Here is a 24,307-nt window from a genome sequence, read left to right as displayed (position 1 = left end):
GTTTTAAATCAATTGACACAATGAAAACATGGACAACAGTTAGTTACTAAGTAGTTTGTTATGTATAATTATTTTCCGAGAAGATATATATATATACATATTTATCTAAATACATTTGTACACTGTACATGTAATCGTTTTCCGAGAACATACATGTATATATATATATGTCAAAAACCAGTGTTATATATAACTAGTGTTTTCAATGTTATACCTTTTATATATTATAACACTGCAGACGTTATCACTGTAAAAAAAGAATATCTATTCAGAACTCTGATCCAATATTCAAATAAAGCTTCTGAATATGACAAAGGAGAGAACTGTAACTGGTTGTTACATTTAAAAGTATGACAACACTTACTTAATATTCAGGAAGTTTAATCAACAGGTGAATACATACCAGCAATACACTTCTGTACCGATCGTTCTATAAATATAAAATGAAAAAGTTTATATATTTAGCGACACAATGACATGAATATAATCAAAGAGAATGCACACATTCATGACTTATGTTGCATCTTAGGATAGACGCTATAGACGATATGGCAGTTATATCACCGTATTGTGCAAAGTCCGAATGACTTATAATCTTGAGATTATTCCTGGTATAAATATATATATGTTCTGTAAAACGATGACGCGATGATAAATATATTCTGAGGAGTGTGTATTCGCCTACGTTAGCTACTCCAGAACTTGGTTTGTCCGGGACACAAATCCACTACCTTGTAAGTATTTACCCTGATTACTCATCTTATGTTTCACGTCTACAATAACATAATACTTATATTGTAAAATGTTTAAGGTTATCGGGAACATTATACACATGTTTAGACAATGATTTGATGTACTATATAAAGGGATTCAGAATGGATTTTTCGAACCTGTTGAATTACGTCAATATATCAAAAGTTTGATGATAATATACAATGTATTATAAAATTAATGTATGAAACACCGAATTTATCAACTTGATTATGATGACGACATATACAGATTATAACCTGTTTTCCGACTAGCGCTCACTCTATTGTTAATTGCCAGGTGTGTAAGTCTACTATTAAAAATTCATCAACACTAAGGAGATGATTACAGATAATCAATTATAATCGCAATCCCGGAAAATGAAATGGAATGCATTTTTTTTTTTCGGCATAGTGTGCTTTTAATAACTCTTGGAGGTTCGTGTAATTAGGTTTGTTTGCTTACTGGTAACTTTATTTTTTAAATATTATTGTATAATGTATCTTATTAATATTTTCTGTCGTGTTAAATCAATTGACACAATGAAAACATGGACAACAGTTAGTTACTAAGTAGTTTGTTATGTATAATTATTTTCCGAGAAGATATATATATACATATTTATCTATATACACTGTACATGTAATCGTTTTCCGAGAACATACATGTATATATATATATGTCAAAAACCAGTGTTATATATAACTAGTGTTATACCTTTTATATATTATAACACTGCAGACGTTATCACTGTAAAAAAAAGAATATCTATTCAGAACTCTGATCCAATATTCAAATAAAGCTTCTGAATATGACAAAGGACAGAACTATAACTGGTTGTTACATTTAACTGGTTGTTACATTTAAAAGTATGACAACACTTACTTAATATTCAGGAAGTTTAATCAACAGGTGAATACATACCAGCAATACACTTCTGTACCGATCGTTCTATAAATATAAAATGAAAAAGTTTATATATTTAGCGACACAATGACATGAATATAATCAAAGAGAATGCATACATTCATGACTTATGTTGCATCTTAGGATAGACGCTTTTATAAGCAATGCATAATAATGTTTTCTAATGAAAAAATGAATTAATTAACTGCATAAGTTGATCTTTAACGCATGTATTCATGACATGGGCATAGCAAAATACCAGTAAACATTTCCTGGAATTATCTGATAACTCATATCATGTGTACGATAACCAAATATATAACGAATCTATGTGTGCATGGGTATATTTGTCTGATAGCTATACAAATAAGTTTGTCAGCATGTAGCAAAATCTTTTACTAGTAAAGGAATTTTGTGAGATATACATGTATATATATATCTTCACATCAATTTTTTTTTCATTCAAAGCACTTCCCGAAGGAGGAACACCCATACGAATACGCGTCATGAGAGGATCTGACCCTGATCAAAGATAAGGTATTATTGATAACTAGGTGAACATCTTAATTTCGGGTCAAGGACCGACGTGTTGGTTCCCTGCAGCAGACAATTTATATAATGTACTTTTAACTATAAATGATACGAATTAATCAAATTGACAATAAAATATCAAATTACACATTTAAATATCAACGACGTTCGTAATTCGTAATACAATAATATAAGTATATTACACTTAGAAACAATAAATGTATTCTACCTTCCTAGCGCAAGAAATTGAACAGTAATGGAAAGGAGTGAAAATGAGGCAGGAGTCAATGGTCATGGATATCCTTGTCAAATCATGGACAAAACGCACAGAAAGAAAGTTTACTATTCAATCTGCATATACGCCGCATTCTTTTCTATCGTAAGTAAAACTATTTCTGGTAAGTGTGAGTAATAAAGGTTTAACTTGAAATATTGTTTTCTATGATTATTCTATATCATAGTACTAATTATACTAATAATTTGAAGATCTATATCACAGCAATCTATAGCCGCCTCAAAGAGGTTCACAAATTAGAAATATCGCGTTTATTGTTGAAATATTTTTAGATACTGTCTATTGAACAATATACTGTGATTTTTCCCCTTTCCTGATTAGCCAATTCTAAACATTCTCACTTTGCTCAAATATTATTACCAACCCCGAATCCGCGCTACAGAGTGATATAACCACCCAATAACTCGAGTTCGTACATGTATACAAATATAGTAACAAGGGACTTTCCTGTAATCCGGGACGTCAAATCCAAGGTGACATAACAATCCAACAACTCGATTACGCACCCAAATATAGTAACAAGGGAATTTCCAACTATCCGTGTCGTCAAAAAACGTATGCTTACATGTACATGTATGTATGTGCTCCCGGACAGAGTTTAAAAGACTGAATTCTTAAATGTTTTAACATTTACATTTTGTTGAATTTTAAGCAATACTAAATAATGAAGTCTAAATTCATTGCTGACTTTGACTTATTAATTGTCATTTTGAACTTTTCTCCAGTCGATCACTATTATTTATTCAATCCTATGACAGGTAATGATAATCATACTGTAATATGAAAATGTTGCAGTTTTGTCATAAAATAAAGCAGTTATCGACCTGTTTTCAGGTGAATACGATGACCTTCGTCCTCGGGAAATATCATTTTCTCGAGTTTATAAATCTTCATATTCACCTGAAAACAGGTCGATAATTGTATAATATCACGAATTTTTTGCGTTATTATGCGAAGCAGGTTATATAAGACGATGAAATGGTTACAGAGTATCAGATACTGACTGTAAAGATGGTGGGAGAGAACGAAGTTTTGTTTCTGTCCAGAATTTTGTAATTCATTGAGAATGAATAATGCAACATCGTATACATCAGAGATCTTAGAACGTTTCGCGATATAACGCGTTAGTTTCGCGGAATAACGCGAAAGTTTCGCGATATAACGCGAAAAAAATATATTTTCTTCTACGAAAATGGTCCCAACCGGCTTTCGTAAGTTCTCATATACATGATTCTGGAGTTGTAAAGCTAGTATGTCAAACTTCATGTGATATATACCTGTCTGTGTGGGTATGGATGTGATGTATACCTGTCTGTGTGGGTATGGATGTGATGTAAACAAAAATGTACCTGTCTGTGTGGTATGGATGTGATGTATACAAAAATGTACCTGTCTGTGTGGGTATGGATGTGATATATACCTGTGTGTGTGGGTATGGATGTGATATATACCTGTGTGTGTGGGTATGGATGTGATATATACCTGTCTGTGTGGGTATGGATGTGATGTATACCTGTCTGTGTGGGTATGGATGTGATATATACCTGTCTGTGTGGGTATGGATGTGATGTATACCTGTCTGTGTGGGTATGGATGTGATGTAAACAAAAATGTACCTGTCTGTGTGGTATGGATGTGATGTATACAAAAATGTACCTGTCTGTGTGGGTATGGATGTGATATATACCTGTGTGTGTCGGTATGGATGTGATATATACCTGTGTGTGTGGGTATGGATGTGATATATACCTGTCTGTGTGGGTATGGATGTGATGTATACCTGTCTGTGTGGGTATGGATGTGATATATACCTGTGTGTGTGGGTATGGATGTGATATATACCTGTCTGTGTGGGTATGGATGTGATGTATACATGTCTGTGTGGGTATGGATGTGATTTATACATGTCTGTGTGGGTATGGATGTGATGTATACCTGTCTGTGTGGGTATGGATGTGATATATACCTGTCTGTGTGGGTATGGATGTGATGTATACCTGTCTGTGTGGGTATGGATGTGATATATACCTGTGTGTGTGGGTATGGATGTGATATATACCTGTCTGTGTGGGTATGGATGTGATGTATACCTGTCTGTGTGGGTATGGATGTGATATATACCTGTGTGTGTGGGTATGGATGTGATATATACCTGTCTGTGTGGGTATGGATGTGATGTATACATGTCTGTGTGGGTATGGATGTGATTTATACATGTCTGTGTGGGTATGGATGTGATGTATACCTGTCTGTGTGGGTATGGATGTGATATATACCTGTCTGTGTGGGTATGGATGTGATGTATACCTGTCTGTGTGGGTATGGATGTGATATATACCTGTGTGTGTGGGTATGGATGTGATATATACCTGTCTGTGTGGGTATGGATGTGATGTATACTTGTCTGTGTGGGTATGGATGTGATATATACCTGTGTGTGTGGGTATGGATGTGATATATACCTGTCTGTGTGGGTATGGATGTGATGTATACATGTCTGTGTGGGTATGGATGTGATTTATACATGTCTGTGTGGGTATGGATGTGATGTATACCTGTCTGTGTGGGTATGGATGTGATATATACCTGTCTGTGTGGGTATGGATGTGATGTATACCTGTCTGTGTGGGTATGGATGTGATATATACCTGTGTGTGTGGGTATGGATGTGATATATACCTGTGTGTGTGGGTATGGATGTGATATATACCTGTCTGTGTGGGTATGGATGTGATGTATACCTGTCTGTGTGGGTATGGATGTGATATATACCTGTCTGTGTGGGTATGGATGTGATGTATACCTGTCTGTGTGGGTATGGATGAGATGTTTACCTGTGTGTGTGGGTATGGATGTGATATATACCTGTGTGTGTGGGTATGGATGTGATATATACCTGTGTGTGTGGGTATGGATGTGATGTATACCTGTCTGTGTGGGTATGGATGTGATGTATACCTGTCTGTGTGGGTATAGATGTGATATATACCTGTGTGTGTGGGTATGGATGTGATGTATACCTGTCTGTGTGGGTATGGATGTGATATATACCTGTCTGTGTGGGTATGGATGTGATGTTTACCTGTCTGTGTGGGTATGGATATGATGTTTACCTGTCTGTGTGGGTATGGATGTGATATATACCTTTCTGTGTGGGTATGGATGTGATGTATACCTGTCTGTGTGGGTATGGATGTGATATATACCTGTCTGTGTGGGTATGGATGTGATATATACCTGTGTGTGTGGGTATGGATGTGATGTATACCTGTCTGTGTGGGTATGGATGTGATATATACCTGTCTGTGTGGGTATGGATATGATATATACATGTCTGTGTGGGTATGGATGTGATGTATACCTGTCTGTGTGGGTATGGATATGATGTATACCTGTCTGTGTGGGTATGGATGTGATATATACCTGTCTGTGTGGGTATGGATGTGATATATACCTGTCTGTGTGGGTATGGATGTGATGTATACCTGTCTGTGTGGGTATGGATATGATGTTTACCTGTCTGTGTGGGTATGGATGTGATATATACCTGTGTGTGTGGGTATGGATGTGATGTTTACCTGTCTGTGTGGGTATGGATGTGATATATACATGTCTGTGTGGGTATGGATGTGATATATACATGTCTGTGTGGGTATGGATATGATGTATACCTGTCTGTGTGGGTATGGATGTGATGTATACCTGTGTGTGTGGGTATGGATGTGATATATACCTGTGTGTGTGGGTATGGATGTGATATATACCTGTCTGTGTGGGTATGGATGTGATGTATACCTGTCTGTGTGGGTATGGATGTGATGTATACCTGTCTGTGTGGGTATGGATGTGATATATACCTGTCTGTGTGGGTATGGATGTGATGTATACCTGTCTGTGTGGGTATGGATGTGATATATACCTGTGTGTGTGGGTATGGATGTGATATATACCTGTCTGTGTGGGTATGGATGTGATATATACCTGTCTGTGTGGGTATGGATGTGATATATACCTGTCTGTGTGGGTATGGATGTGATATATACCTGTCTGTGTGGGTATGGATGTGATAGTATACCTGTCTGTGTGGGTATGGATGTGATATATACCTGTCTGTGTGGGTATGGATGTGATGTATACCTGTCTGTGTGGGTATGGATGTGATGTATACCTGTCTGTGTGGGTATGGATGTGATATATACCTGTCTGTGTGGGTATGGATGTGATATATACCTGTCTGTGTGGGTATGGATGTGATGTATACCTGTCTGTGTGGGTATGGATGTGATATATACCTGTGTGTGTGGGTATGGATGTGATATATACCTGTCTGTGTGGGTATGGATGTGATGTATACCTGTCTGTGTGGGTATGGATGTGATATATACCTGTGTGTGTGGGTATGGATGTGATATATACCTGTCTGTGTGGGTATGGATATGATGTATACCTGTCTGTGTGGGTATGGATGTGATATATACCTGTCTGTGTGGGTATGGATGTGATATATACCTGTCTGTGTGGGTATGGATATGATGTATACCTGTCTGTGTGGGTATGGATATGATGTATACCTGTCTGTGTGGGTATGGATGTGATGTATACCTGTCTGTGTGGGTATGGATGTGATATATACCTGTCTGTGTGGGTATGGATATGATGTTTACCTGTCTGTGTGGGTATGGATGTGATATATACCTGTCTGTGTGGGTATGGATATGATGTTTACCTGTCTGTGTGGGTATTGATGTGATGTATACCTGTCTGTGTGGGTATGGATATGATGTATACCTGTCTGTGTTGGTATGGATATGATGTATACATGTCTGTGTGGGTATGGATATGATGTTTACCTGTCTGTGTGGGTATGGATATGATGTATACCTGTCTGTGTGGGTATGGATATGATGTATACCTGTCTGTGTGGGTATGGATATGATGTATACCTGTCTGTGTGGGTATGGATATGATGTATACATGTCTGTGTGGGTATGGATATGATGTATACCTGTCTGTGTGGGTATGGATGTGATGTATACCTGTCTGTGTGGGTATGGATGTGATGTTTACCTGTCTGTGTGGGTATGGATATGATGTATACCTGTGTGTGTGGGTATGGATGTGATATATACCTGTCTGTGTGGGTATGGATGTGATGTATACCTGTCTGTGTGGGTATGGATATGATGTATACATGTCTGTGTGGGTATGGATGTGATTTGGTGTACTATGTTTATTAAGTTTGAGTCCTTGGTGTGAATGTATAATGTGCATAATGTGGTGTTCCTTTGCTGTTTCCGTTCTGTTTCTGTATTAAAATATTTTATTCTCCCCATGATCTGTACCGAACAAGTAGAGACGTGGATAAATAAATATATTTACGGTATACATTATACTATTTGATACTTTAAATTTTCTTCTTTTTCTGCACCTAAACATTTTGGACTGTACCTGCTGAACTTATCTTTTTGAAACTTAATGAACTTTTGTGAAAGGAATATTTTGTCAAAAGTTACGCCCCATGCGTGAGGACACAACATTGTTCAGGGGATTGAACCCAGGACTCCCCAACCCTGGCAATCCCTATATAATGATATGCTTATATATATTCGCATAGCTATAAGTATATATATATATATATTAATAATGCTTGGGGGATAAAATATTAGTATCCTTAAAAAAAATGATAAAAAAATTGTCGCAAAACATTCATCAACATAAGTAAATTTCGTTATTGCCAAACGGATAATAAGTCAACGCGGAAGCTCTTGGAATAGTCTTACTTCTGACCGTATTACCGTATATCATTATAGGGCTGGATGAGGGGACTATACGGACCTGCCTTGGTCGACATACTGTTTATCAGTGATGTGTCGTTGGACCTGGGATCGCTTGTGTTTACCTTTAACTCCATAGGTTATATCTTTGGATGCCTTGGTGGAAAATACCTCGCAGGTAGATGGAACCGGAACATGTTGTACGGATTAAATACACTTGCACTTGGAATACTGATCGGCGTCACCCCATGGTGTTACCTGTTTGTGCTGATGGTTGCCGTTCATTTTGGACAGGGTACCGTTACTGGTATAATAGACACTGGTAATACTTTTTATGAAATAAATTTCATGCTTATTGGTTTCCTTTTTAGCGTACATTTATCATCTTTAACCCTTACCCTAACCATAACCCAATTCCCCACAGCAGTGGTTTAGTATCGTAAATGATCTCATACGCAACTCATCTGACCCCAGTAACGCCCCTCAACTTTTCAAAGTTAAACATTACTGAATTAAAAATATCTTATTGAAGAAGCCTACATTAAGTTCTGTAATGGTTTAACACAAGGAGTTTTAAATCATGGAATTGTCAGACCCACTGAAATTCCTGATAGCTAGAAAAGGCCTTCGGATATCAATGCAAAACTAGACTCGTCAGAATCATAGAATGGTACATATAAAAAGTTATTGGAAATTCTTTAACTGATATTAGAAATGATTTGTTCATCTTCTCATCTATCTATGATATTTTTGTATGTTTCAGTTGGTAACATCGAAATCCTGTCTCTATGGTCCAATGATAGGAAGATGTTTTTCTTTCTGGAACTGATGTTTGTAACTGGGACCTTTGTGTCACCGTTCGTGGCTGCACCTTTCCTATTGGATACAGACGCATCCGTACACGTTTTCAACGACAGTTTGAACGAACAAAGTGAAACACAACAATGGAATACTACAGACACTTTATCAACACAGAGCTCACATCTGTATATACCTTACACCTTGACAGCATGTCTGAACATTTGTATCTGTTTGCCATTCTTTGTTTTTTCTCTAAAGCATTACTTAAGAAACATAAAGACATCCCATGAAGTAGAAGCTACAGATACCAAGAAATCGTTACCCTCGAAATATATTTCTTGTTTTGTTGTTATCTGCAGCAGCCTGCTGTTTCTGGGTATGGCGTTAGGGGAGGGGTTTATATCGTACTTAGCTGTGTATTGTGTAGAGCAGTTAAGTTTTACTACATCTGAAGGCGCCGTGATCAGTTCTATTTCTGGAGGATGTAGCATAGCAGCTGTTGTGGTGTCACTTTTCGTCACCAGTTTGAACACGCTGGTGTATCTGGGTATCCATGTTGTAGGCACGTTGTCTGGTGTTGGATTTTTTCTGGTCTGCTCCCTGGTAAGATTTACTAGTGGAGTATGGTTGTTGGCGGGAGTTATTGGGTATTTTAGAACCATGATATTTTCACTGACGCTGTCATGGACTAACGAGTATATAACTCAAGCGACGAGTACAATTGTCTCTATATATATGGTGAGCACGAGTGCTGGCTGTGCCTTAGTCCCGATCCTCCTAGGAAAGTTGATGGAGACTTACACTAATCAGTGGTTTTGTTATATGTTTCTCATCCTTGGAACATTGGTGTTACTACTTTACATTCTTGGTGTCATTCTTACCAAGAAGGTTGTCATGGTGTACGGTAAAACAAACGAAAGAGAAAACGACTGTTCAAGACCGGAATCTGAACCATTGGCACTGAATGCGGTAAAAAGAGCTTCACGCGTTTAGAACATATGACAGAGAACTTGCATATTAGTTTTTTAAAACTATATATCTAGTATGGAGTGCTTTTAATTATCCTGTGTGTTTATGAATGTACAATCTATGTGTGTCATGTTTCTAGGTAGATGTTGTTTTTTTTAATTTCAAATTATTTCTATACATTTATTTATTTGCAAAAATCCAGATATTTTTTTCAAATGCCATAATAAGACTGTTTCTGGATATCTGTCAAACAGTTTGGCTCTCGTGCGAGATGGTCATAGTAGGAATAGAAGACTTCTATGTCAAAATAATTTTCAGGTGTTAAAACTGTTTTTCATTCTAGGTAATTTCTCGTCGCTATATATGGACTTGTATGTACCCTTCAAAACAAACCGAGCTAGATATAGCAGAGCAAAAATGAATTGTAATGCGCCATACTGTTGTGAAGTTATCAAAAGAAATGCCAAAATCTGAATTGGGAGGTACAAAAGACCCATGATTCTATTTTCATCATTTTCAATATTGTATTTCAAAAAAGAATTGCGTACATGTGTATATTCTGAGATATGTCATTATTTGGATTAATTAAAACGTGACAAGCAACAGCCGAAATTGATGACGTCATCAATTTGCGACATGATTACGCTGAATAAAATGACGACACTATGATATTGTGGGTACATACAGGTCAGAGTTATACTAATCACTCACCATGCATTCATACCCCTAGTATAACGCTGTGTCTGAATTGAATCGAATTGAAAAAATGATCACTTGGCTGAGCTCATACACAGGGTCACAAACCCGGACATAAAATAACAAACTTGTCTTCATGTCAAGTGAATGTCTATAGGTAGAGTAAGTAGACATGGTTTCTGGTAGGCTGTCAAGTATATCTCAATACGTTATGGTCTATTTGAAATACTTATGTTCATAAAATGTAACCACAGAATTAAAAACAAAGATTGCTCGACTATCTGTATATATGGTGCAATCCATAATCACATGTTATTATATTATCTTCACGCATAATTTGAGTAGTGAATGAAACTTTGCATGTATTGTACATGACTCAGTGTACAACATAATGTAGTAAGAATATAAATATTCATAAAGCTTCATCAAATCTTATTTTGTACATTTTTTTTATTTGAAAATTTATTAGAGCATTAAAATGTAAAAGTGGATATTTTCGCGCATTGAAATTTTCGCATAGTCAGCTTCCAAACTGGTCAAGATTCAAGATTGTTATTACTCTCTGACACACTTGAGAGTGTGTAACAAGAGTTCAAACAAGTGTACAGCAATGTTACAATTATAACATGACAATGTAAGCAGATCATATGTATGGACATAATTGTTTGTTTCTTACTTTTCCTTATAATGAATTGTGAAAATCTGGGAAATATGAATGTAGTAGAATATTAATTGATAATAACTGGCAACTTCTACACTATAGCATATAAATTCATACTTATAAAATGCACAGGTAAATAACACCAAGCTTCATAAATTATACAGAGATTGATTATAATTCTTTATCTCACTAGGAATAGTTTATTTGTCCTATAGACTGGTGGAAATCTGGGAAAAGTTATCGCCCCTTATGTGTACTATAATAATACACAATGTACTCATCTTCTTTACAATACAATATACTAATGCCACTACTAAAAATTAAGTGTACATTAGGCTTAAGTCTATATCGAAGCTACATGAAACATACTTAAAAATTCATTGTTGTGGAAAATAACTAGTGTAAGTACCTCGGGACTTTTATAAATTTGGAGTAGTTATCTCCCTTTATACTGTAGAGATTTAAGAAATAATTAACGATGATTCGTGTATTGTTGCAGGATATACAACGAGGTCGAGGATATTTTGCAATTAAATTAAATACGAAGGCCGCAGGCCTGAGTTATTAATTAAAATTGCAAAATATCCGAGTCCGAGTTGTATATCCTGCAACAATACACGAGTCAAAGTTGATTATTTCTATTCTACCATGTACTGTTTAGTTCTGAGATCTACCTCTTTCTAATAGAAAAACGGCAAAGAAACCCCGGGAAAACATTGTAATTTAATTTATATTACATTATTTTGTTGATAAAACATACATTTCTTTACCGGCACTACAGTACTACAATCAAGAACATCTATCATATGGCATTGATTTTGAAAATTAAAAAAAAAAAGGATGAAAAAAAAGCGGCCTTCGTAGGATTCGATTAGCCCACTCGGCTGCAATAACCGTATTATAAATAGCTGACTATTAGATACATAACATTGTAACAGCCACGACTCGCGAGCGTGTATTATTGACACGAGCATGTATTATTGGAAAATAGTACATGGTTTTAAACCAATCAAAACTGGCGTTGCATAGCAAACATGGTAGAATATATAATAGGGCTAACTATTTTTACACTGACATATATATAGTGTAATTGTCATAAAAACCCAATATCCTTTAATAATTGGCAATACGCAACATAGATAAGTCTGGAAAGTTCCACAGCTTAATACATATAATATGATTTGTAAATACAATGTGTGTGTAAAAAGTATTAAGCTCCTATAAGGTATACCAATAATGTTTGTTGTATTCATCTTAACTGTTTTTAATACATTTCTGTAATTTCACAAGAAATCAGCTTATATTTTTCATTAGTCTAATGTTACATACTGTAAACATACCTCTCATTTTGTCAGTATTTCGCGGTGTGGATAGATAGATATCTTTATTTCCTCCAAGTGCATGAAGATTACAGAACATGTTAACAGGAAAACAATAAATTTAAGATTAAAGATCCTCTTCCAGATAAAATTGGGATTCCCCCTACTTAAGCGATTCCAGAACAGCAATTTACATTTGTCAACATGTGATTGTATTTCCCATATTCCTAAGCAGTTGATTGTCACACATGTGGGAGAGTCGAACTCGAAGCCTTGACATCGCCTTACCACTTTCCGTTGTAGTATTTCAACATCTGTCCATGTTGTTGACCGACAAATATTGTTCCACAGTTCGCACCCGTATGTCAGAAACGATAGTAGGATATTCTTCCAGATAATTACACTGAGAGCTGGGGACATTCCGTAATTGTGTATGCCTAAACCGATCATCGAGGTTAAAAAGTTTTTTAACCTTTCCCATCTGTTTGCACACACATTCGTCACTAGTTAGCATTGTAGTCAGAAGAAGTCCAGCATAGGTAACGCCATTTTTATATTGGAGCTGATTGTGCCCTAGGTAGAAGGGGGTTTTAGGTACAAATTTATGCCTTTTCTTCGATTTTTCAAAAATATCAACTCCACTTTTGTCGCTGTTATAGGTCAATCGCCATTTCAATGAATATTCATAAACAAGGTCTAGTTCGCGCTGCAAGTGACTTGCAGAGGCAGCAGCAACAAGAGTATCATCAGCTAAAAGAGTCCCGGTACATGAATATCACCTACACGTAAACCGTTCATACCAAGGTCAAGTTATATGGCAAGGTCGTTAATCATTACTAAAAATAGCCACGCAGATATCACTCGGCCTTGACCGACACCTTGCAAGACGCCATAGGGTTCTGATAGGCGTCCTCTGGGTTGTATGTGTGATCTTTGCAGTATGTTTATGACAGAAAATATATATATATGTCACATATTTTAGCGTTGATTCAGTTTTTTTGCTTTGAAAAGTACACGACGCACGAGACAGCTGATTGCAACTTTAGGCCCCGACAATGTACATCGCGATGTACGATATCAGAACTCGTGCTGTATGGCAAACTAATTTAGAAATCATGCGTGTATTGTCAAGTACAGTGTTAACATAGTAGCTTTATCATTTAATTGCGACTGGACATTTCTTAATTATTGCCAAATATGGTATTACCTGTAAACCTCCTCCCTCACGCTAAGTAGACAGGCCACGCGAGTTGTCGCCCGCGGTAAAGTTGAAAGGATCGGCGGTCCGGTCATGCTGTGATGAGCATTCATGTCCAGTCAAAACAAACACAGATGTCTCAATTATCGATCAATTTGACAATTTGTTTATTCTCGTAAACAGTACAGTGTAGAGAATAATAATACAGACAAATGGATAATAATAAAACATGGTAAAACAGGATGGACATCAGGATTGTGAATTAATTATAATTATATCAATAATAAATTTAGCCAATGAAATAAGTTCATTTTTAGTTACGTAATTGAATAATGTATGAAATTTAAATGTATTTGGTCTTTCGTAATAATATCTAGACATATATTTCCGTCTGCTATTGATTATAAATTGCTGATCACAGTTAAATAAATAATGGAATTGGTCGCCTATTTCTCTTAAATTACATAAAGTACATATTCTATGTTCCCGTGGTATATTAGTCCATATACCACTTTCAATTGGAATTTTTGTATTACCTACTCTAAATTTACAGTACGCTTTGGCTAATTTGGGAGGGAGTTCTAATAAATAATTCTCTAAACAAAGTTCGGTCTTGTAAATTCTATAATTGATACCTTTCGTGGAAGTAAAAATTTCATTTCTCCAGTTTGCTAAAAAAATTGCTTTAAGTTTATAAAATATTGTACTCTTCAGCCAATTTATACTTGAAAACTCTTGGCTGTTAAATATATCTAATAATCTACATTCTACAAATATATTTTTCACATGTCTCAACCAAGACGAGTTATAATATGACATAATCGTTAAGAGTTTGTTGCTCAACTTATTCTGATTATTTTTTGTCAATTTAGCCCATAATCCATAGCCCATAATCCAATCATTCTGACTTTAACATTAATATCAAGTGGTTAATTTTGCAGGTATCATATATGTTTGGTAGATATTTAAATATGACTGAGTAATTTAAAAGCAGACATATTGATGTCTAATTCTCCAACATATATACCTGTTTCTACAGATGCCCTTTCCTAAACGCAACAGCGTACATGTATGTAAACTATGTTATATTAAACGGGTCATTCATTGCAATAATGTATCGAAGTTTCCGATTCAAATAAAACATATTACCGTGCAATGACTTTACGTTTCTATTACAAGTAAGTTGATCTTTTGGGTAACAAATGAAACCAGTGCTATTTCGGGGCCTATAGCTACAAAAGTATTTAAGATTAAACGAAATGAAAATATTAGAAAATGGTATCTGGATAATATTTTAATCGGTACAAAATGTACGATTTGTGACATATAATGATGAAATGCCAAAAGTAATTTGCAATTTTATTAATTACACTATAAAACCCTGTAATTGTAATTTAATTGAGCAAAACTTTAACGTAATTTAATTAATTACATTATAATGTAATTGTGCCAAATCCTGAATGCAAAACAATGTTGACGTGACTTTATTGGATTTTAGATATGACGTCAATGTATTGTTGCCGTGACGTCATACAATTGTTGAGAAGGTGCAAAGAAAACGTCTCAACCCTAGGATGAGATATAGAGGTTCCCCAACGAGTGGAGATTGTTTATCATTTTTATCCAACTCGAGATGCACGACTCATATCTTCTGTACTATATTTGTAAATGATATTATTTTATAAAACGAAATATAAGTTTGAAAGTCCTTGTATCTGTGTAATTTATTAATAGGTAACTTGTTTAAATAACTCCGCTCGAAATATTCGAAGACGACACCGTCATCGATATCGCGAAGTCGAACGTCACCGCTGAATATTAGACTAATCATGTAAGATTCAATTATCGGTCCTTTCCTGGATTTCGTAGGTATGTTATTACTGGTTATTGTGATGTTAAATGTTCATTCTGAGATTTATTCATTCAAGACATCGTGCATTTCAACAAATATTTCGGAAACCGAGCTTGAGTGTTGAGCAAGCCTAACAGTTAAGCCTTAGACTATGTAGTTTACGTTTGTCAGTGTGTTTACACGAAATCTCGTCAGTTTACTGACATGAGACAAATGTTTGAAGATGATTTTTAAATTTTTGTGTTTGGGATAAATATATTCGTAATAAATGTAAGTGGAATGATAAGAAAACTTGTGTTTTTTCGTTGATTTTTTTCTGTTCCGTACCGAATGACACCCAACTAAAAGGGAAGCTGCCAAACAGTTACGTTAGATGGTGCGACCGTTTCATTCAAATGAACGATTTAGAGTCGGCGATATAACCATTTTGTATTACATTTGTTCATTGTTTTGATAATTGCATTCACCGCTGCATATCTAGAATCAAGGGGGGGGGGGGGGGGGGGGGGGGGGGGGGGGGTCAGTTTTAATTCGCTACTTGTACTATAACCGATGCAATATCTCGCCTCCGTCGTCTATTTTACCATCATCAAATTATATTTCGTACGACTCAAACCCCAGATTAATCGATATTTCCATGAGGACACCCGGGGACCCCTCTCATCCAGTTTAATATGCTAATGTTGAGCACCAAAAAATCCACAAAACGTGTCCATGCTGATCCTTTGAAGACAGACGGCAAAAAAAAAAAGAGAAGATAAGTGAGAGTAGTAAAAATAGTCCGTGGTCAAAGGCCAGAGGTTAGACAATCAGATTCGTTGGAGGTCACAAATGACCAATCGGAGGCTTAGAAAGTGGTTACACACTGCGGGTTCACACTGCGGTGTGTAAACAAAAAACAATAACACACTGCTACGAATTTTATCACGTGCCATATCAGTTGTGAAACAAGCGTGGTTATGGGATAAAAGTAACTATCACACCGTTAAAATTGTTGATATCCCTATCCAGGGTAGACTAAAGAGTTTTCTCTTACACTGGACAGGGGTCACATGCTATCCATTTAACCAGAGACGTATAATCACGCATGTCCCTTTTGTTATCTGGAGCCGAAGCTTTAAATTTATGTCGCGAGATTTGGCTGTGCGCCTGCGCCTAACACTGAACCTAGTGTTAAATCAAGGCTCAGATCGTCCAGTGACACAGTGACGGACCGTAAATAATATCAATTACTACTGTTTTGTTCAGATAAATTTTACCTCAAATCGCCGGGTGTAACAAAACAAAAAATCAAAGTTTTGACTGTCATAGTTTGAGACGTTAAAACAGTTTCCGGACAAATAATATTTTTACTATGACAAAGTTTAGAGGATTTTTTTAGTGTGTCCAGAGACTTGCACTGTGATATACAAGTCTCTGGTGTGTCTTATCACAGACATGTACATAAATTAACCGACCGTAATATCTTTCTCGTAATATTTTTTTCTATGTAGGGGGGGGGGGGGGTAATATGGTGACATCTAGCTGGAGGTGGTCAGTTAACGTTCATACCGGGTGGCACAGGACGCAACAAGATTTCAAGATTTTCAAGATTTTATTCAACACTCAGACACATAAATTATGTGTAACATGAGGAGGCATACAAATACATTTGACAGAATGGACAGTTAAATTTGGTAATAACAGTTACATGTACATGTGTGTATATAATAACACCAGCCACACATACACACACACACACACACACATGAACCCAAACTTAAATTATTATTTAAAGGGGGGTTTGTTGAAAAGGGGCCAAAAAAGATGAAATTTTTGGGGGGAGGAAAAAAGGGAAATTTGGGAAAGGGTTGGGGAAAGTAATTATTGGGGGTTTTGGGGGGAATGGAATGAGGGGGTGGAATTTTTAATTTTGGAAAAGGGGGAAGGGACCCTGTTTTAAATTCCCTTTTTGGACCCCCGGGTTTTTTCCGGGGTTTTTTTTTTTTTCCGGGAAAAATTTTTTTTTTTTGGGAGTTTTTTCGGAATTCCCGGGCCAACCTGGTTTTAATTTTTTTAAAATGAACCAAAAAATCAAAAATTTTTAAAAACCTAAGGGTTTTAACAAAAAAATTTTTATTTTTAATAAAAATAAATAGTGTATGATTTGGGTTTTATTAATTTATACATACCGGGAACTTCTCTGTACTTAATTGGGAATATTGGTTCATAATATGCGAGCGGGTCAATTATATGATGAAAATCTTCGACCAAGATCGAGAACCAGGGAATGGAAAAGGATAGGAATGACAGATTTCCACAGCTTTCTAGCAATTATGTTCAACATGAGCATAATAAAGAAACCTTCCATGGAGGAATACTGGAATACTACAATGATCAGCCAACGATCAAACTGGTTCAAACACACAATGGGTAGAAACCGATTTCAGAATATTCTGAAGTTTCTCCACATCAACGATTGCAGACATGTTGCCGAGAGAAATGTGAGTTCATTATACATGTAATTAGTCATATTTTGTACATTAAATTCTGAAAATATTGCAAATAATAAACGTAAATGTGCACAAAGACAACATAGAAGCTCGCCATATCTTCGTTTCTATTTAAGCAATGAACAGCGGTTTTAATGTTGTTATTGTCGATATGATAGCAAGATGTATGGTGGACAAATGCCATGGACACCCATCCCTTAGGGTTCCCGTGCTGCATTTGCCCCACCATACATATTGCTGTCATATCGACTATAACAACATTAAAACCGTTGTTCAATACTTATGTTTAAATTGTCTTACCATTTTTGTCAACTTTGAAAAAAAACTGAACCAACAAATAATTTCCCACCCTTTTTAATGCCACATGACCCACTGGGTGTTATAGGTGTAAGGTGACAACTGCCTCTCAGCATTCTGTCAATGGGGAAATGCGGAGCAAATGTTAATATAATATAATGTGATACATCGTTTATTTTGATATATGGCGTCTTACATGTTTGTTCAACACAGCAGACGTACCGGGAAACACCGTCCTACATGTACATGTATGATACTTATATATCATGAATAATCTAATCAAATTATAAACGGAGTTCGGCAAATACTAAACCATATCCCAAATAAACACACACTTTCCAAATCCGGGATGGTAAATTACAATTTTCTGGTATACATGTATGTTAAAACTGATATATGTGTTGTATACGTGTATGAAGCACGTGTATGATATATCGTTATCTTTGATCGATGATTTTACATAAATACTAATCATGAAGTGTTGCTTGTAGCATCCTGGGTATGATCCATCTGTCAGATTTCGACCTTTATTGCACTTCGTCAATCGACAATTCATGCGCTTCAAGGTTCCAAACAGGGAGTTATGCGTGGACGAGTCTCTTGTACCAACAAAGGGACACAGCGTTCTTCGACAGTACATCCCATCAAAGGTCGCGAGGTATGGGGTCAAGTTTTGGGTACTGTGTGAGTCCTCTACAGGTTACGTGCTTCAGATGCAAGTTTACAGGGGACGTGAATTCGACCCAGTTCCACCAGGACAACTCCAAGGAACAAACGTAGTTGTAGAGCTCCTACAAGGATCGTCACTTCTTCATAAAGGCTATCACGTATTTTGTGATAGTTTCTTCACGTCCTTGAATCTTGGACACAGACTTCTCCAACTTAACACATACTTGACCGGTACGTATACACTATAAAGCCTTATTTTGGTATTTTTTTCTTGTGCATGCACCCATTCTCTGGAACTACACAATCGAGTACGTAAATTGTCAAACGTTTCAAGGTATGGATGATCCTTATAAAGCCAAAACATTTCTAAGGGATGCCGGGAGGAACAAATTTTGGGAGTATATGTATATTTCAAATTAAAGTGGAATAGTGTGAATGTGGTGTAATATGTTTCTAAAGTTGGATTTGCATTCAATATGAATATATTCGTTGTGTTTTTTTTGTTTTTGTTTTCAAATAAAAACGTCTTTTACAGGAACTTTACGAAAGAATCGACCAATCTTTTATCTTTCCATATAATCATCCTCTGACTTTTGGAGATTATGTACATACAAGTATTTATAATGGGAACGTATACTGCAGACGTTTAATTGATATAACTCGCTAATTATGCACGTATTCAGAATATTTAATACACTGTATTTATTAACAATACAATTTTTCATCCGCATATGGTTGTTGAACTAAAATTAAAACTTTGTAGCATTACCGATGGAAATTACATCCATTATGTAGCTCGCGTATAAACTACATCGAAAGTTATACGGATTTAAAAAGTAATTAAAATGTAAAATAACAGACGTTACTTTCTTAATTCTTAATTCAAATCCTAAAAGTATTTCTTGGATAGTTGGTTTCAGCTAAACTCACGATTCGGTACGTACTTGATTCCATTGACACGTTTTAAGTGTACCACCTACGACGGCTGACGATAACGAGTGGAGCAGGTGTCGGGATATACACAGCGCATTATGACGTCACAATACTAAAGACGTCACGCATTGAAACTGTATTTCAAATCGGCGGATCAGAGTTTTCGGCAGTCTAAAGGTTAATGATTACTTGAAAAGGGGACATATAAGATATGTATGTCCCTGCTTGATAATACCGCTGATAAAAATAGCGTTTGATACCTCCTGAAATTGGCTATAGACAATTATACAACTATCAAATTATTAGGAACATGTGTGAATTTACTTGTGTACTCATCACCGTTTGTCAACATGTCACCCGATCACAGCCAGGTAATTAGTTGTGAATTTTATCACAGGTAAATTGCAAGGTTCCTTTGAACTGCAGCCAGAGAACTTTAGATCACAGTCCTACCTGTACCGGCATTGAAGATACAGATACGTTTATTGGTGTGGAGTGAAAGTGAAAATGTCATTTCTGACGCACAGTTTGGGTTTCGGCCTAAATGTGGGACCAGAGACGCAATTTTTGTTTTGAATACCTTAATTACCAAGACTTTACAAAATAATAAAAGACTGTATTGCGTGTTTGTTGATTACAGGAAGGCATTTGATAGTATATCTCATAAAATGTTGTGGCTCAAATTATGGAAAGCAGGGGTCAGAGGTCGTTTGTTAGTTTTTTTTAGATCGATATACGATAACGTTAAATCTTGTGTTAAGCTAAATGGTAAGTTATCGGCATTTTTTGACTTTCATGTCGGATTATTACAAGGGGAATCGTTGTCCCCGATTTTGTTTTCTTTATTCATTAATGATATGGAATCTGAATTAATTAATTCTAATTGTCAAAGTTATCAGTTGCAGTTGATTAACCTGTTCATTTTAATGTACGCTGACGATACTGTCCTGTTTTCAGAAAACATACAAGACCTTCAAAACGTGCTAGACTTTTTGCATTCGTATTCTTCACGATGGGATTTAGAGGTAAACCTGGATAAAACTAAAATTGTTGTGTTCAGGAAAAGTAAAATAATGTATCCTATTGAACGTTGGACATACAATGGTATGCCAATTGAGTTGGTAGATCAATTTTGTTACCTTGGTCTGATTTTTAATTATAATGGTAAATTTACTGTTGCTTTGAATAACTTTGCTATGCAAGGCAGAAAAGCTTACTTCTTGTTAAACAGGAAAATGAAAAGATTCATGTTAAATTGTGAAACCAAATTGTCATTATTTGATACATATATCTCATGTTTACTGAACTATGGATGTGAAGTTTGGGGATTTTGTCCGGCACCACAGTTAGAGAAAGTACACTTACTGTTCTTAAAAAATGTACTTGGTATAAAAAAAAGACCGCCAATTCTTCCATGGTCTACTCTGAGCTTGGGCGTTTCCCTTTACAAATTAGTCGCAAGATTTCTGTTCTAAAATATTGGATTAAACTTCTGAATACGGATAATTGTGTTTTAAAATCATGTTATAATGAACTTGTAGAGCTTAACGTAACAAAGCCAAGATGTAAAATGAATCTCATGTATCATGTAAAGCATGAGCTTAGTAGTTTCGGATTCTATGACGTCTGGTTGTCCAAGTGTGTTCCTAATGAAAAACATTTTTTGCTGTTATACACACAACGGGTGCATGATATTTTTATCCAAGAGTTCAGAAACAATTTCGAAAATTCTTCTAAATGTATTTTGTATCGGCATATTGTAGATCGATTTGAATTGCAGTTGTATCTCACGAAGTCTTTGAAATTTAGAAATGTACTTACTAAGTATAGGATACAAGCACACGATTTAAGTGTTGAAACTGGTAGATACCAAGGTATTCCCAGAGCCCAAAGACTGTGTGTATTATGTAATAGAAGGGAAGTTGAAGATGAAACTCATTTTATATTATTATGTCCAGTTTATTCAGAGTTGAGAAGTTTGTACATCAAGCCGTATTTTTATCGCCGCCCTTCTGTATTCAAGTTAACTGAATTATATGCAAGTAAAAATGTTAAAACTTTAAGAAATTTCAGTAAATATCTAATGCATGCTTCGTCCAAAAGAATATCTCTACTCAATAACTGAATTTTGCGTTAGATAGTATTTGTCAAGTTTCGTTATTTTGCTTGCTTTAGAGAGTGTGTTATATACATGTGTGTAATGGTATGAATTATAATTATATCGGTTGTGTTCTCCGCCATCTTGTTCAAATGAATTGTAATGTACGTTTATGTATTATGTAATTCCTATATGTTGTGCTACATTCGGAAATAAACTAAACTAAACATGTATAAGCTGTAGGTAAAACCGTCCATGCCCGGAGGGGGTTGGGGTTTGGGGTGTTAATATGGTGACATCTAGCTGGAGGTGGTCAGTTACATACCGGGTGGCACAAGACGCAACAAGCACACGCATTTTTCCCATTCACAATGAATCAATTTTATGATAAATTAATAAGATGGAAAGTCTTTTTCAAACTGGGGCGCGGAGGCACGAGTAGCGCGATCGTCGGTGATTCCGTGTGTACGTCGATTCTCGTGAGGCTGTCCACTGGATGCGCGGTTGTTACCCAGGGGTGCGCGGTGAGATCCAGGGGGATCGTAATGGTTGCCTCTGGGTGCACGCTGATTGGGGTGGCGACTATCAGAAGGTTGACGGAAATCTCGCTGGTTTCGAGGGAGTTCTGGTGGGTGGTATGGTCTATCGTTCACATATAGTGTATCGTACACTATTTTGGCCCTGTCCCCTTTTCGCCTAAACTCCTTCATAACCGGATAAAGGGCTGACCGACGGTCACTAATTTCCGTCGGATACTGCATCTGTATGGAATATTCCGGTTTGTTACGGAGTTTTTCGGGAGCAGCCTTTAACACACGGTCAAGGTCGTGGTGGTTTACGAATTTGGCAATAATGCTGCGCGGTTTTCCATCACGACGCGGACGGAGACGGTGTACATTTTGGAACGCTATGTTTCTGGCGTCTGCTACCTCCAGCTGCTGAGCGATGAAGGTTTTAAGAACCTCCTCTGTGTTCTCCTATTGCCTTCACCTGCGATTCCCGAAAATATCAAATTATATTTCATGGAATGGGTTTGGAGTTGCAGGAATTGCTCTCTGAGCTCGTAGTTCTCCCGTTCGAGATCACTATTTAACGTTTCAATGTATGAAACACGATCATCTTCATCTATTTCATGTCGTTATGTCGCTTTACTTTAGAGACAATATTTGCGAGTTCATCCTTCAATAAACACATACTGGTGTCAAGGGTTTCGAACTTGGTGTTTATATCCTCAAGGATATCAAGCTTAGTAAGCTTTTCATTAATAACTTTTTCAAATTTGTCTAGTCTATCGTTCGTCAAGTTAATATTAGTGAATATCGTTTGCATTGTCACGATTGATGTTGATGACGACGGCTGGGTGGTATTGTGGGTGCTAAGTATTGTGTTAAAAGTGTCCATTTCTTAATATATAAAATGGTGTATTTGTAATAATCAGTTTGAAATTAAGAGCATCCTTGTATGAAATCTCAAGGAAAATATATCATTTAACAGATACAACTTCGAATTCATTCCCTAGAAAAAACATTATTTAGGACCGTTTTGGTCATTTTGAGAATTAAGAGAATGTCCATCACTTAGTAGCATGTTAATTTGTGTCTTCCTCATCACGTGAAAGTGCCCGATTTCTGTTAAAAAATAAAGTATTTTGTAAACGTCTGACCGATTTGAAATTAAGAACAACAATGTATTAAATGTCAAATAAAATACAGCATTCACCAAATTAAATTTCACTTCACTAGAAAAAAAGAAGTATCCTGGACCGTTTTGGTAATTTTGACCCACAGCTTGAATAACATGCTAATGTGTGTCTTCCTCATCACGTGAAAGTGCTCGTTTTCTGATATAAAATAAAGTATTTTGTAAACGTCTGACCAATTTGAAATTAAGAACAACAATGAATGAAATGTCAAATAAAATAAAGTATTCAACAGATTAAATTTCACTTCACTAGAACAAAAAGAAGTATCCTGGACCGTTTTGGTAATTTTGACCCATCACTTAGTAGCGTGTTAATTTGTGTCTTCCTCATCCCGTGAAAGTGCGCGATTTCTGATATAAAATAA

At 36.1% G+C, this 24,307-nt stretch overlaps 2 protein-coding genes across 3 annotated transcripts; both read left to right on the top strand.

Annotated features, from left to right (window-relative positions):
- Positions 1–348: 348 nt before the first annotated feature.
- Positions 349–11,889, top strand: LOC117331323 (sodium-dependent glucose transporter 1A-like). 2 transcript variants are annotated; one of them, XM_033889997.1, is made up of 5 exons: positions 349–734; positions 2,125–2,193; positions 2,425–2,566; positions 8,293–8,578; positions 9,020–11,889. In XM_033889997.1, the coding sequence occupies exons 3-5, from the start codon at positions 2,444–2,446 to the stop codon at positions 10,048–10,050; spliced, it is 1,440 nt and encodes a 479-aa protein (XP_033745888.1). In that variant the 5' UTR covers positions 349–734; positions 2,125–2,193; positions 2,425–2,443; the 3' UTR covers positions 10,051–11,889. The 2 variants fall into 2 exon arrangements, with proteins under 2 accessions (XP_033745888.1, XP_033745894.1); XM_033890003.1 differs by lacking the exon at positions 349–734 and having other exon boundaries at positions 1,974–2,193.
- A 6,123-nt stretch (positions 11,890–18,012) lies between these two features.
- LOC117326847 (piggyBac transposable element-derived protein 4-like) lies at positions 18,013–19,674 on the top strand. The gene is made up of 2 exons (XM_033883664.1): positions 18,013–18,235; positions 19,033–19,674. The coding sequence occupies exons 1-2, from the start codon at positions 18,038–18,040 to the stop codon at positions 19,456–19,458; spliced, it is 624 nt and encodes a 207-aa protein (XP_033739555.1). The 5' UTR covers positions 18,013–18,037; the 3' UTR covers positions 19,459–19,674.
- The last annotated feature ends 4,633 nt before the right edge of the window (positions 19,675–24,307 follow it).

Source organism: Pecten maximus, chromosome 1 (assembly GCF_902652985.1).
Source record: "Pecten maximus chromosome 1, xPecMax1.1, whole genome shotgun sequence".
Lineage (NCBI taxonomy): Eukaryota > Metazoa > Mollusca > Bivalvia > Pectinida > Pectinidae > Pecten > Pecten maximus.
The sequence above is the reverse complement of the archived record's forward strand: the minus strand, read 5'-3'. Positions and strand labels throughout refer to the sequence as shown.

What these genes read in the sequence shown, in the direction of transcription:
- LOC117331323 (XM_033889997.1), top strand. Translation starts at nt 2,444, where the DNA reads ATGGAAAGGAGTGAAAATGAGGCAGGAGTCAATGGTCATGGATATCCT. An exon ending in ACGCCGCATTCTTTTCTATC is followed by an intron (nt 2,567 to 8,292) that starts GTAAGTAAAACT and finishes ATATCATTATAG; the next exon opens with GGCTGGATGAGGGGACTATA. An exon ending in TACTGGTATAATAGACACTG is followed by an intron (nt 8,579 to 9,019) that starts GTAATACTTTTT and finishes TGTATGTTTCAG; the next exon opens with TTGGTAACATCGAAATCCTG.
- LOC117326847 (XM_033883664.1), top strand. Translation starts at nt 18,038, where the DNA reads ATGACAGATTTCCACAGCTTTCTAGCAATTATGTTCAACATGAGCATA. An exon ending in GACATGTTGCCGAGAGAAAT is followed by an intron (nt 18,236 to 19,032) that starts GTGAGTTCATTA and finishes TGTTGCTTGTAG; the next exon opens with CATCCTGGGTATGATCCATC.